The 10,000-nt window shown below is 44.1% G+C and overlaps 1 protein-coding gene across 1 annotated transcript in view; it reads right to left on the bottom strand.

Annotated features, from left to right (window-relative positions):
• Window positions 1-10,000, bottom strand: part of LOC308162176 (ephrin type-A receptor 6-like) — a gene marked incomplete at both ends in the record, with an annotated part of 122,634 nt that overhangs the window by 108,230 nt on the left and 4,404 nt on the right. The window contains one exon of the mRNA XM_080536301.1: window positions 6,318-6,382. Within this exon, the coding sequence (XP_080392427.1) occupies window positions 6,318-6,382 (65 nt within the window). The remainder of the gene's footprint in view (window positions 1-6,317; window positions 6,383-10,000) is intronic.

Genomic DNA, 10,000 nt, shown 5'->3' with positions numbered 1-10,000 from the left:
TGACACAATTAGACACATAGGTGTAAGACACACAGTAAAGTGTGACATCAACAAACTTTACTTCAGCGTTGTATTATTACTGTGTAATTACTATACCAGTACAATACCTGTAACACATATTCAGATGATCAATTGTTGTACGATGCTGACAGCATGGAACGAAACATCCTTAAAATAACCCTTTAACACTAGAACCGCCATGACGTCAATTTGACCCAAATGGGTTTTTCAATTGTACATAACTATGTTTTAATAAAATATTGAAGTCTTTGACTTTTCCTAAAATGGTGTTGTGTTGCACTTCCTATTGTTAAATATGGTATAGATACATCTAAATAAAAAATACAGGCATTTATACCTATAACCGCCACGGCATCAAATCGACCCACATATAAAAATGCATTATAACCGCTATAGGCAACGGCACAAACAATAGTCCCTCTACGCGGCATTGCATTGTTTATGTCGTTGCCTAGCAATTACAATGATATGATTCAAAGTCTACTCATTCTCTCCGAGGGACTGCGTGGCTGGTCTGCTTGTATCCTTACCCAGGTATGGGCAGCCATTCAGCAGGTATTTGCTCTCAACATCTGCTGCCAGCCAAAACTTAATTCCAAATGTATCTGGCTTGTTGGGCATATATTGCATGAACCGGCACCTTGTTTTCGTCGGGAACAGCTGTTCATCCACGGTGATGTCCTGCCCTGGCTTCTAGCATGAGATGCAGTTTTGCCTGAATCTCTCCCACACTTCAGCCATGAGCGCAAACCTGTCGGTGGTCAACCGGGAGCGTCGGGTCTCCTTCCTGTCAAAGCGCAGAAAGCGCACGATCTCCCGAAACCGGTTCTGAGATAATGTAGAGTTGAAAAAGGCATTTCCCCATTTCTCCGACCAGAAACTTTCAATTTCAATATTTTTTCCGGCAGTATGCAACCCCTCACATATAGCAGAGCAATACATGCCTTCAGCTCAGCGACTGAGACATCCCAGGAGGCGCGCTTTCTTTCGTCACATTCTGTTGCAACATAGGCCGATGCTGTGGTTATTATGGTCCATTTGGGGTAGGTACTTTGTTAATTTAGTCTTTTTATGTGGTGAATGACGTTTTACGCCTATCACACCACCCAAATATTCTTCTAATAGCCTACCCATTTCCAGTGTTATTTTTGACTGATTTACATTGACGTACAGGCAAATAGATGAGTGTTGTCAAAGATACTTAAATTATAAAACAAGAGGACCAACACCATTTTATGACTTGAAATATTCATTTGTGAACACAATGCCTGAATACAATGACAGAGTACATTTTGTTGTAGGCTCGGATACTAGAAATGCCGTAGCCAGGCACAGACGTCAATTTGACCCGTTGGCGGTTTTAGGTATACGGCGCCCTCTGGCGGTTCTAGTGTTAAGGCTGGTTGTCCAGTGCAACAAGGAGTAGTAAACTACTGATAGACCTTAAGCGTGAGTGACCTTGGTCTTGCTTCCTCTAGCGTTGGGCTCCTCAGGGTGTGTGAAGAAGAGAGTCTAGCAGTCTAACAGCAGCCGCCCGCCCCCCATTAGACTGCCCTTATCCCAGCACGATGGGCTTTGTTCCCTGGAGGATGGCCGCCTGGCCTGGCCTGGCCTCACAGTCTGATTACCGTCTGCAGTTGACAAACACACGCACACGCACACGCACACACGCACACACACACACACACACATACAGCATACCCTGCCTCTGCTTCTCCTTTGGCACCAACCCTCCCTGGCTGGGGTGGGTTATGCATTTAGAGGAGGCTTCATCCAACGATGTGTCAGCTGGGCTCAGGCCCTGTCACCCTGGCCGGACCATTAACACCCACAGCTGATTACAGACCCATTTCCCTTCCCAACAGTGACGTCAAATTGGAGGCAAAGGTATTGGGAGGACAGGAGGGAAGAAGGAGGCAGGAAAGGGGCTACGAAGAGGAAGGGAGAAGGAGGCAGGAAGAGGGAGGAGCATTAATACGAGGGGAGATGGAGGGAGGAAGATGAGTACAGTGGGAGATGGAGGGAGAACATCCTTTAGCCATCCTGATCCTGAGTGGAAAGTGACACTTTCTCTATGTGTGGGACCGCTCTGCCCCGCCCCATCCTGAATGAATAGGGGGGGATACATCCTCTCTCCTCTCCCTTCTTCTGTCTGTGCCCCTATTTGCATCTCTCTGGTCCTTCCTGCATTTACATATTGCTCACACCACCTCCACAGCCAAGCCTGCCCAAACACTGTCATTGCGTTTCCTGCTGCTGCCATCAGTTTGATGGTGTGGGAGTACATTAGGAGTTGGCCCCGGTGTGTCCCTGACAAGAAATGAGCCAATTAAAGCTTCCCCTGGCACTGCTTAAGCCTGGTTATGGCAGAGGTCACTGGGAGCCACTCACACGCTAAATCATCTCAGCTTTTTTATCTATCTCCTCCGCAGGGAGAAGCAGGGGGTCTGCTTTCTCTACCAGGCGGTCGTCACTTCAATGGACACACTAGCGCCATGAGATTTTATTTTCAGGGATGAAATGATACCAATGTATCTCTCTCTCTCCCTCCCTACTTCAGCTGGTAATGGCATTAGGGAAGGAAGAGTGCTTGGAGATAAGCCCAAGGTAGTGTAATTGCAATTAATTACCGTGATTAAATATTGTAATGAAAGATTACTGCTCGGGAGTGAGGAGAGACAGAATGTGTGTGTGTGTGTGTGTGTGTGTGTGTGTGTGTGTGTGTGCGTGTGTGTGTGTGTTTGTGTGTGTGTGTGTGTGTGTGTGTGTGTCACTAAATTATTTTCTCACTGCCTGGTATATCCTATGATTCCTCTAACAGGCAAAAGCTCTGAAATCCCCCCCCTCCCACCAGCATGGTCCCTGAATCCGACTCCACATCCAGATAAATCCTCTAAATGTTCCCCAAACTGACACAGTGATTTGTTCAGGGCTTTACCCAGATTAGCAGTGACTCACTCACTGTTGTATTCAGGACAGAACACAACAACCAAGCTGGGTATGATCATGTAACAGCATCACAAAACACCACTGGGGAGTTCGGATGATGGAAGTGAATACCATTGAAAACATGCAGCAAATGTGTACCACCCCGGCATAACCTGCTCGCGCCTGGGTCCATGGAAAATCACTGAATTATCGATTTTCACCTAGGCTAATATTTAATTCTGCATGGCCCTATTGTGCAGTCATTTATGTAACATGAAGTGTGTGCGTATAATATGCTTCAGGCAGGTGTGAATTGGATTACTGCTCTGCTTAATGAGAGACAATATCACTCTTTGAGCCTCACCTGCCCGTGTTGAAACTCCATTCGAGCGGTATTTAGCGAAAACAAAAGAAAACATTAGGCGTTGCAATCCCTTAAAGCTGTTTTATGAAATGTAATAAATAAATAAATAGGGCCTGTCTCTCCCACCCCTGGGAAAATGACTCATGCATATTTCAGCAGAGTGTCTACTGGTTCTGAGGGGAGCTTATTGTGGCTGCATGCAGACGCCAAATCAGCCATCCTCTCCTCCTTGTTCTTCCACTAACAACAGCATCTCAGAGCACGGCGAGACAGACGAGAGACACGGCGCTTTGCCTCAAAAACAGATTTTCAACAGCTTCGCCTTTGGAGTGCGCAGTCTACTTACAGCCAGATAATGAACTGTTATGCAAACCTAAAATACAGTATGTCCATAATGACTGAATTTGTAAAAGAAGTTTTAAAAGGATAACTGTATCAGTGCTGAAAATAATATGGCATCAATAATTATTTGATATGCTGTTCAGAATCAAAGTGCTGGAAACTGTTATGGGACAGCGGCTAAAAAGGCTATATCTCCAGCACCACTGTGTAAACATAATGTAGATAACTTTACATGTTTACCCAGAGTGTTGGAGATGCTGGGATGTGGCCTTTCATTAGAAAGTGCATTCCACTGATGGAAGAGCTGAGGCACAATTAATTAGTTGATAAAAATTGTCTCACACTGAGCCTTCCCCTAATTTTGACTTTAATTAAAAAATATTCCCAGGTAGCCTTGACACTCACAGCAAACATGCCCTTAGCAATGAATTAACCACACTTAGCTGTTTATTTTCTACGTGCTATGTTTATGTAGTCAAGATGGGTCTTATCCAGTGATGTGCAGAGATGTGCTTCACCTGACAGGTAAATCAAGTTTATATGCTGCATCCAAACTAAAGTAAAGCCCCTTTAGACTCGCGCCTGGAATATAAAGAGGTACACAACAGAAACAGCAGCAGGAAATCAACAGAGCCCAGAGCCCATCTCTCCCTCATAGCCTCCCCCCAGACACCGACACAAGCTTTTGGGAATCTAACAAGATTGTGCTGGAGGACGTTTTCATCCCAGTTCTAAAGAGTATAACATGGTGGATACTTGGCTAAGCTTGTTCCCTCTATTGAATAATAATCTCACCACTTCAAGCAGTTGGTACTGTTTATGTGTACTGCTGTTGACGTGTACAGCTACTGTGTCTGTGCAAGGCAGTCTATGGATCTTGAGTTTCACTATGGCCTGCTTGAATAACCGACTCTGACGAGGCTGGTTGAGTGATCAGATTGAACAGTAATAGAGGGTAATAGACCGGACAGCAACACCACACTTTGAATGTGGTGTGTTGACAAGAAGGACCCCAGTCATGTACAATATGTATACTGGCACACCGAATGAGAGCCATTCCAGATGTTATTTAGATTAAACTGCACGGCAAATATGGCTCCAACATTTCAATCTTTGGAAAAAAATACCTGGAACCCACGGAGCACACAAACCAGGAAAAACTCATCACAAAAATACTCATGGCAATCTTGGGCAAGTGGCAAATGTGCAAGAGGAGACAGAGATAGAGCTGACGGCAGACAGGCATGCATGTATTAGCATGGTGTATAATGTACCAGTCTGATAGCAAGTGTAAGCTCGGCTCTGTGGTGGTCCGATACCTCACTGTGTCTAATATACAGGGGATTGGCTCCTCTCTGCTCTCAGGTAGCGGTGGGATTTAGACCATTTTACCTCCCCAGATCTCCCACCTTCCCTCTGGCCCTCTCACCTCGCTGTGTTAAATATTCATGGGCAATCCGGTTTCCTGGGCGAGCGAGGAGGGGAGAGCAGAGCAGAGGAGAGGAGAGGGCTGACAGCTTAATCATGGAGTCAGGGCTGCAGACGGGCTTCTCTCCGCTGCGGGCGGCTGTCACCGCGACCTACATGATGTAATCACCTCTGCTCCCCTGACACGGGCAGAGAGAGCCTCTCACGGAGATACACAGGCCCAGGTGGAACCCTCCAGCAGGAGGCCTTTTTACAAAAGGCGTACTGGTTAGAGGATAGGTGACAGACACTGGGAGGTAGGATGTTGGCTGGAGGGTTTAGATGGGTATTTTAAAGACGGGTCTCACTTGAGATGTTCCTCAATGGCTGGTAGAGGGTATACAGAATGTAGAGTACTGCAGCGGAATCGTTTCTTGATTCCGGTTTACAGCAATGTGCAGGAGAGGGTGACGGAGGGTGAAGACTAGGGGTATCTAGGTTTGATGTCTGGGTATCCATATTTCATGATGCAGACTCAGTGTTTGGCCGGTACTGGTGTTTCTATTTCTTTGTTGCTCTGACTGGATATCACAGGTGGACCTGAGTGCAGTCATTGTTACATTGTTAGAGCCTAGGTAACACTCCTGACCATGTACTATATGGCTGTAACCTTACCCATTTGAAATTATTGAGTTCATTATTTCCCCAAAAGGTTGACACACCTGTCGTCGTGTGGATATGTGATTGCATTACCAACAGGAGAGTTGATTGATTGGCCTACGCACTTATAATCTTTAGCCGTCATGGTAGAAATAGAAACTATTCAGATTCACATTGGACAGGATAGCAATCAAGACACCGTTCACTCAAACCTACCTCGGGCCCTGCCATGGCCAGCCCAGACATTCCATAGAGTAGGCACATTTTTTTATTTTCAGTGACATTGAAAGAATCAATTACATTTTTCAACAGCCTTTAGCATTCAAGTGAAGGTGGGAATTTAAAAATATATATTTTGAAAGAGCCTCCTTAGAGACCATGTTTAATTATCTCTTTCAAAGTTATTTCCTCTCTCTAGAGGTCTGAGGGAATGCAACTGCACTGAGAATCTTAAATGGATCATTGATATTCATTACAACCTCTTATGATCAATACGATGGATTGCCTATTGATCCGGCATAGGCGTTGTGCTTTGAAAAATGCCATTGGGATTGTCAAATCAAACAGCATCATCGGCAGCGGTGTTGACACTTACCCCGTTCATAGGATAGGTCTTCCACCCCAATTCCCCAAGCACAGACGTTGTATCCAACAGCACAACTGAATAGAAAAGAGACAAATACAACCATTAGCCATCTGTCAACACACAAAACACTGTCAACACACCCCCCCCCCGTCCCCCCGTCCCAGTAATTCAAATATTAGTAATAAATGCTCATTTAGACATTTGTATCTTAGCAAAAATGAGTTTCCTTGATGAATATTTATGAGCACACATACAGTAAAGCAACATCCCAGCACTCACAACACAATTTAGCATTGATAGATTGCAGTCAGATTGCAGCCAACAGTCCATTCCCTTCTCATATCCAATGCCATCCTGCAGCTTTATTTCAATTTCAGTCAGACAGAAAGGTCTTGCCGTGCCATGGGTTTGACTGCGACATGAGCTGAGGGAGGATCAGGAATACCAAGGGTAAGCCATTTCAGGGGAATTTTCCACCAGTCGAAGTGTTTCGGTCATTGTAAATCAACAATGTGACATTGTACATATCGGTATGCACCATACACTATAATGTAGATCATCGACAATGACACACTTTTGATACATTCTGGTGAACATAGTGAAAGCGATGGTTAATGTATTGGACTTGCCACCTTTGTCCCTCGAAGCACAACTATGAACTAGAGGCTATTGGCAGTCCAAATATTATGGCTCTTGAAAAATCTCCCTCTCTCTGACTGCCCCAAGGTCAGTACATTTAATAATTGAGGACCAGAATGTCATTAGGCTCTCTCTTCATTTATAAAATAAAGTCTCAACAAACACTCTGCTCTTGTTTTGAGGGCATGGATTAGAAAGTTTGCCTTCCACTTAATTCATGCATTAGTGGAACTGCACCACGTCTCCATGTTGGAAATAGTCTGCATATTTTGGTTTGCATGGATGTTTTATTCATATTACCAAATGTAACTACGTTGTAAGTACAATTTGCACCATTCCGTTTTTATTACAGTTCAGACATTGTTTCACTCCGTTTATCTGTTACCAGTTACCAGCTACATCTGAGTAATTATGTTGGCTACAAAATAACTAAATAGCGCTTGGACAGCTGGAAGTAGAGTGGTGAAGCACATTATCCTACGGAGCACACAGTAAATCCTAGACCATCATAACAATAGATTTGCTTACAGCCGATAATGTCAGTACCCCAATTGTGTATGGCGTCTGTTTTTAAACTACCACCCTCTGGGCAATGTGCGTCAGGCTGTTTCCTAATGGTTTAGTCTTTTATGCGTATCTGGGCAGTTGGCGAGCTGAGCTCTGAGAGCCAGTCAGTCACTGATGTCCTTGCACTCAACAAATGCTCCTTAGGGGCCTCATCACTAGAAAACAACTCTCTATTAGTTGCATTATTCTGAGATGACTCTCCATGAACAATATCATGATATAATAGTTTACCATTACACATGAACATGTATCAAACGGGATACTTTTAATTCTGAAATTTGACGGACAACAGTTGAATGCAAAAACAACCTGTATTGTATGGATGTTGCAGTGCTTGAGTTTGAACCCGGTACGCTCAAACAGATAGAGCATTTTCATTACAAACATTTTCTGAGCGTGTGGGGCCCGGTCTTTAAGATGCCACCTGTGTGTCTGTCACAAGCTTGATGCTCTTTTCACTTTTCCTCATCTCACTGAGAGCCAGACACACTGCTGTGACACACAATGTGCTGTAACACCTGTTTAGAATCAAGGCAAAGGGCGCCTCAAAACATTCTGACTTACAGCAGGAGAAACCTCTGAAGACATGAATTAGTGCATTTTGTCAAAGGCAACAAGAGGAATAGTGGCAAAAAAAAGAAAAAGAAATGAAATACAAATAGGTACCAAGAACTCTATGGGCCGGTTTCACAGACAAGGCTTAAGCCTAATCCTAGACTAAAAAACATCTTCAATGGAGATTTTACATTGAAAGTGTGATTTAGTCCAGGACTAGGCTTAAGCCTTGTCTCTGAAACTGGCCCTAGAACTCTAAAACTATTTTTCAAGCTTCACTGCTACAATATGTATACGAAAAACAAACTGAATCTATAAAACAATCCCAACACAGGGTTCTGGGAGAGGTCTGTGTGTGTGCGTGTCTGTGTGTATGTGTGCAAATACTCTAACCACACATGAAAAATACAATATCGTCCTATTTAGAGCGAGGAGTCTGCACGGTGCCATCACTAACCCAGAGAAGCTGGAGGCTAATCTATGCAACTGTCTGTCAGCCATACATAATTGTTTCTTTGGCTGCATTGAGGAGCTTACTGCACTCCGATCAACCTAGCATTTATGTCTGTGGCACGCTTGACTTAACTGCAATGCTAAAATGTTAACCGTTGATTTCATTAATTTCATGCATAATTTTGTTTAAACAAATGAAATTCTGGTCTCCTCAGGGGTCTCCATCTGAACATCCATTCACGTATAATATATATATTATATGAAATGAAGAGAGGGAATGGGAGAAGAGGGGTGTACGAAACCTGCTGCGCCAACATTACTGAAATAGGAACTCCCGGTGTGTGAGAGAGAGAGAGAGAGAGAGAGAGAGAGAGAGAGAGAGAGAGAGAGAGAGAGAGAGAGAGAGAAAGAGATAAAGAGGCTACTGTATAGAAATGTATGTGATGTAAAAGTGAAAGGATGGTCAAAACAAGCCATACTGCAACTGAAGCAATATTGTTCCATGAAAATAAAATACGTTTTATTCTCTGACCTTTACAGTAACTTCATATAAATGTCATGTATATAAATATATATGCATGATTGATATCCCAGAGAAAGATTACAGTTGGAGCACGATGTTCCAGTGCGCACAGAGAGAGAGAGAGAGAGAGAGAGAGAGAGAGAGAGAGAGAGAGAGAGAGAGAGAGAGAGAGAGAGGGAGGGAGGGAGATGGGGGAGGGAGGAAGGGATGGAGGGAGGTGTTGGTGGTGGTTGGGGTGTCTTGAACTCTATGTGTGGTCCTTTTCTGGTTCATTTCTCATATTCTTTATCTTACAGTATTTAAACCTTATGTTATAAGTCTGTAATGTAGAGAGGGCAGGGACAACCGTTTGTTTGGGTCTTAATCAGGCCACCATGTCCTGGGCCTGCTCCAGCCACTCTCCCACCGCCTGCCAGGCTACCAGACTTATGAAGGGTAGGGGTTTGCCAGCCTGCCAGCCCAATGCAGGGTAGAGGTGTGCCAGAACCACTGGTGTTAATAGACGCCATTACACTTGGCTGGTCAGCAGCAGGAGGAAGACCTAATTATCATGCTTGGCTATTTCTCAAACACAATGTGGATCCACACCTGACTATCAGCATAAATAACTCACTCACACTGGGTGTGTGTGTGCGTGTGCGTGCAAGTTTGTGTGTCTGCATGGATGTGTGTGTGAAGCTTTATTAATCTAGCATAGTAAATCCTTACCTGACCAGTGCTAGGATCACAGCAATTCCATCTCTCAGATGCTCTCTGATGCTCTCAATGCCATCTCTCTCTCTAACCACATATCTCTACCCAGTGCACATTGTCAATGTACTGTAAGTTACTAAAATACATAGAGCCTTCGGAGGATACGATCACCCCAAGGAAAAGTCAGGACCTTATTGTTGGATAGGTTTAGACTGTGTAAAGTTTAGTGAATAGAACTCACTTGTACCCAATACAAAGTCAT

The sequence above is a fragment of the Nansenia antarctica genome (genome assembly GCF_963989245.1).
Source record: "Nansenia antarctica genome assembly, chromosome: 7".
NCBI lineage: Eukaryota > Metazoa > Chordata > Actinopteri > Argentiniformes > Microstomatidae > Nansenia > Nansenia antarctica.
The sequence above is the reverse complement of the archived record's forward strand: the minus strand, read 5'-3'. Positions and strand labels throughout refer to the sequence as shown.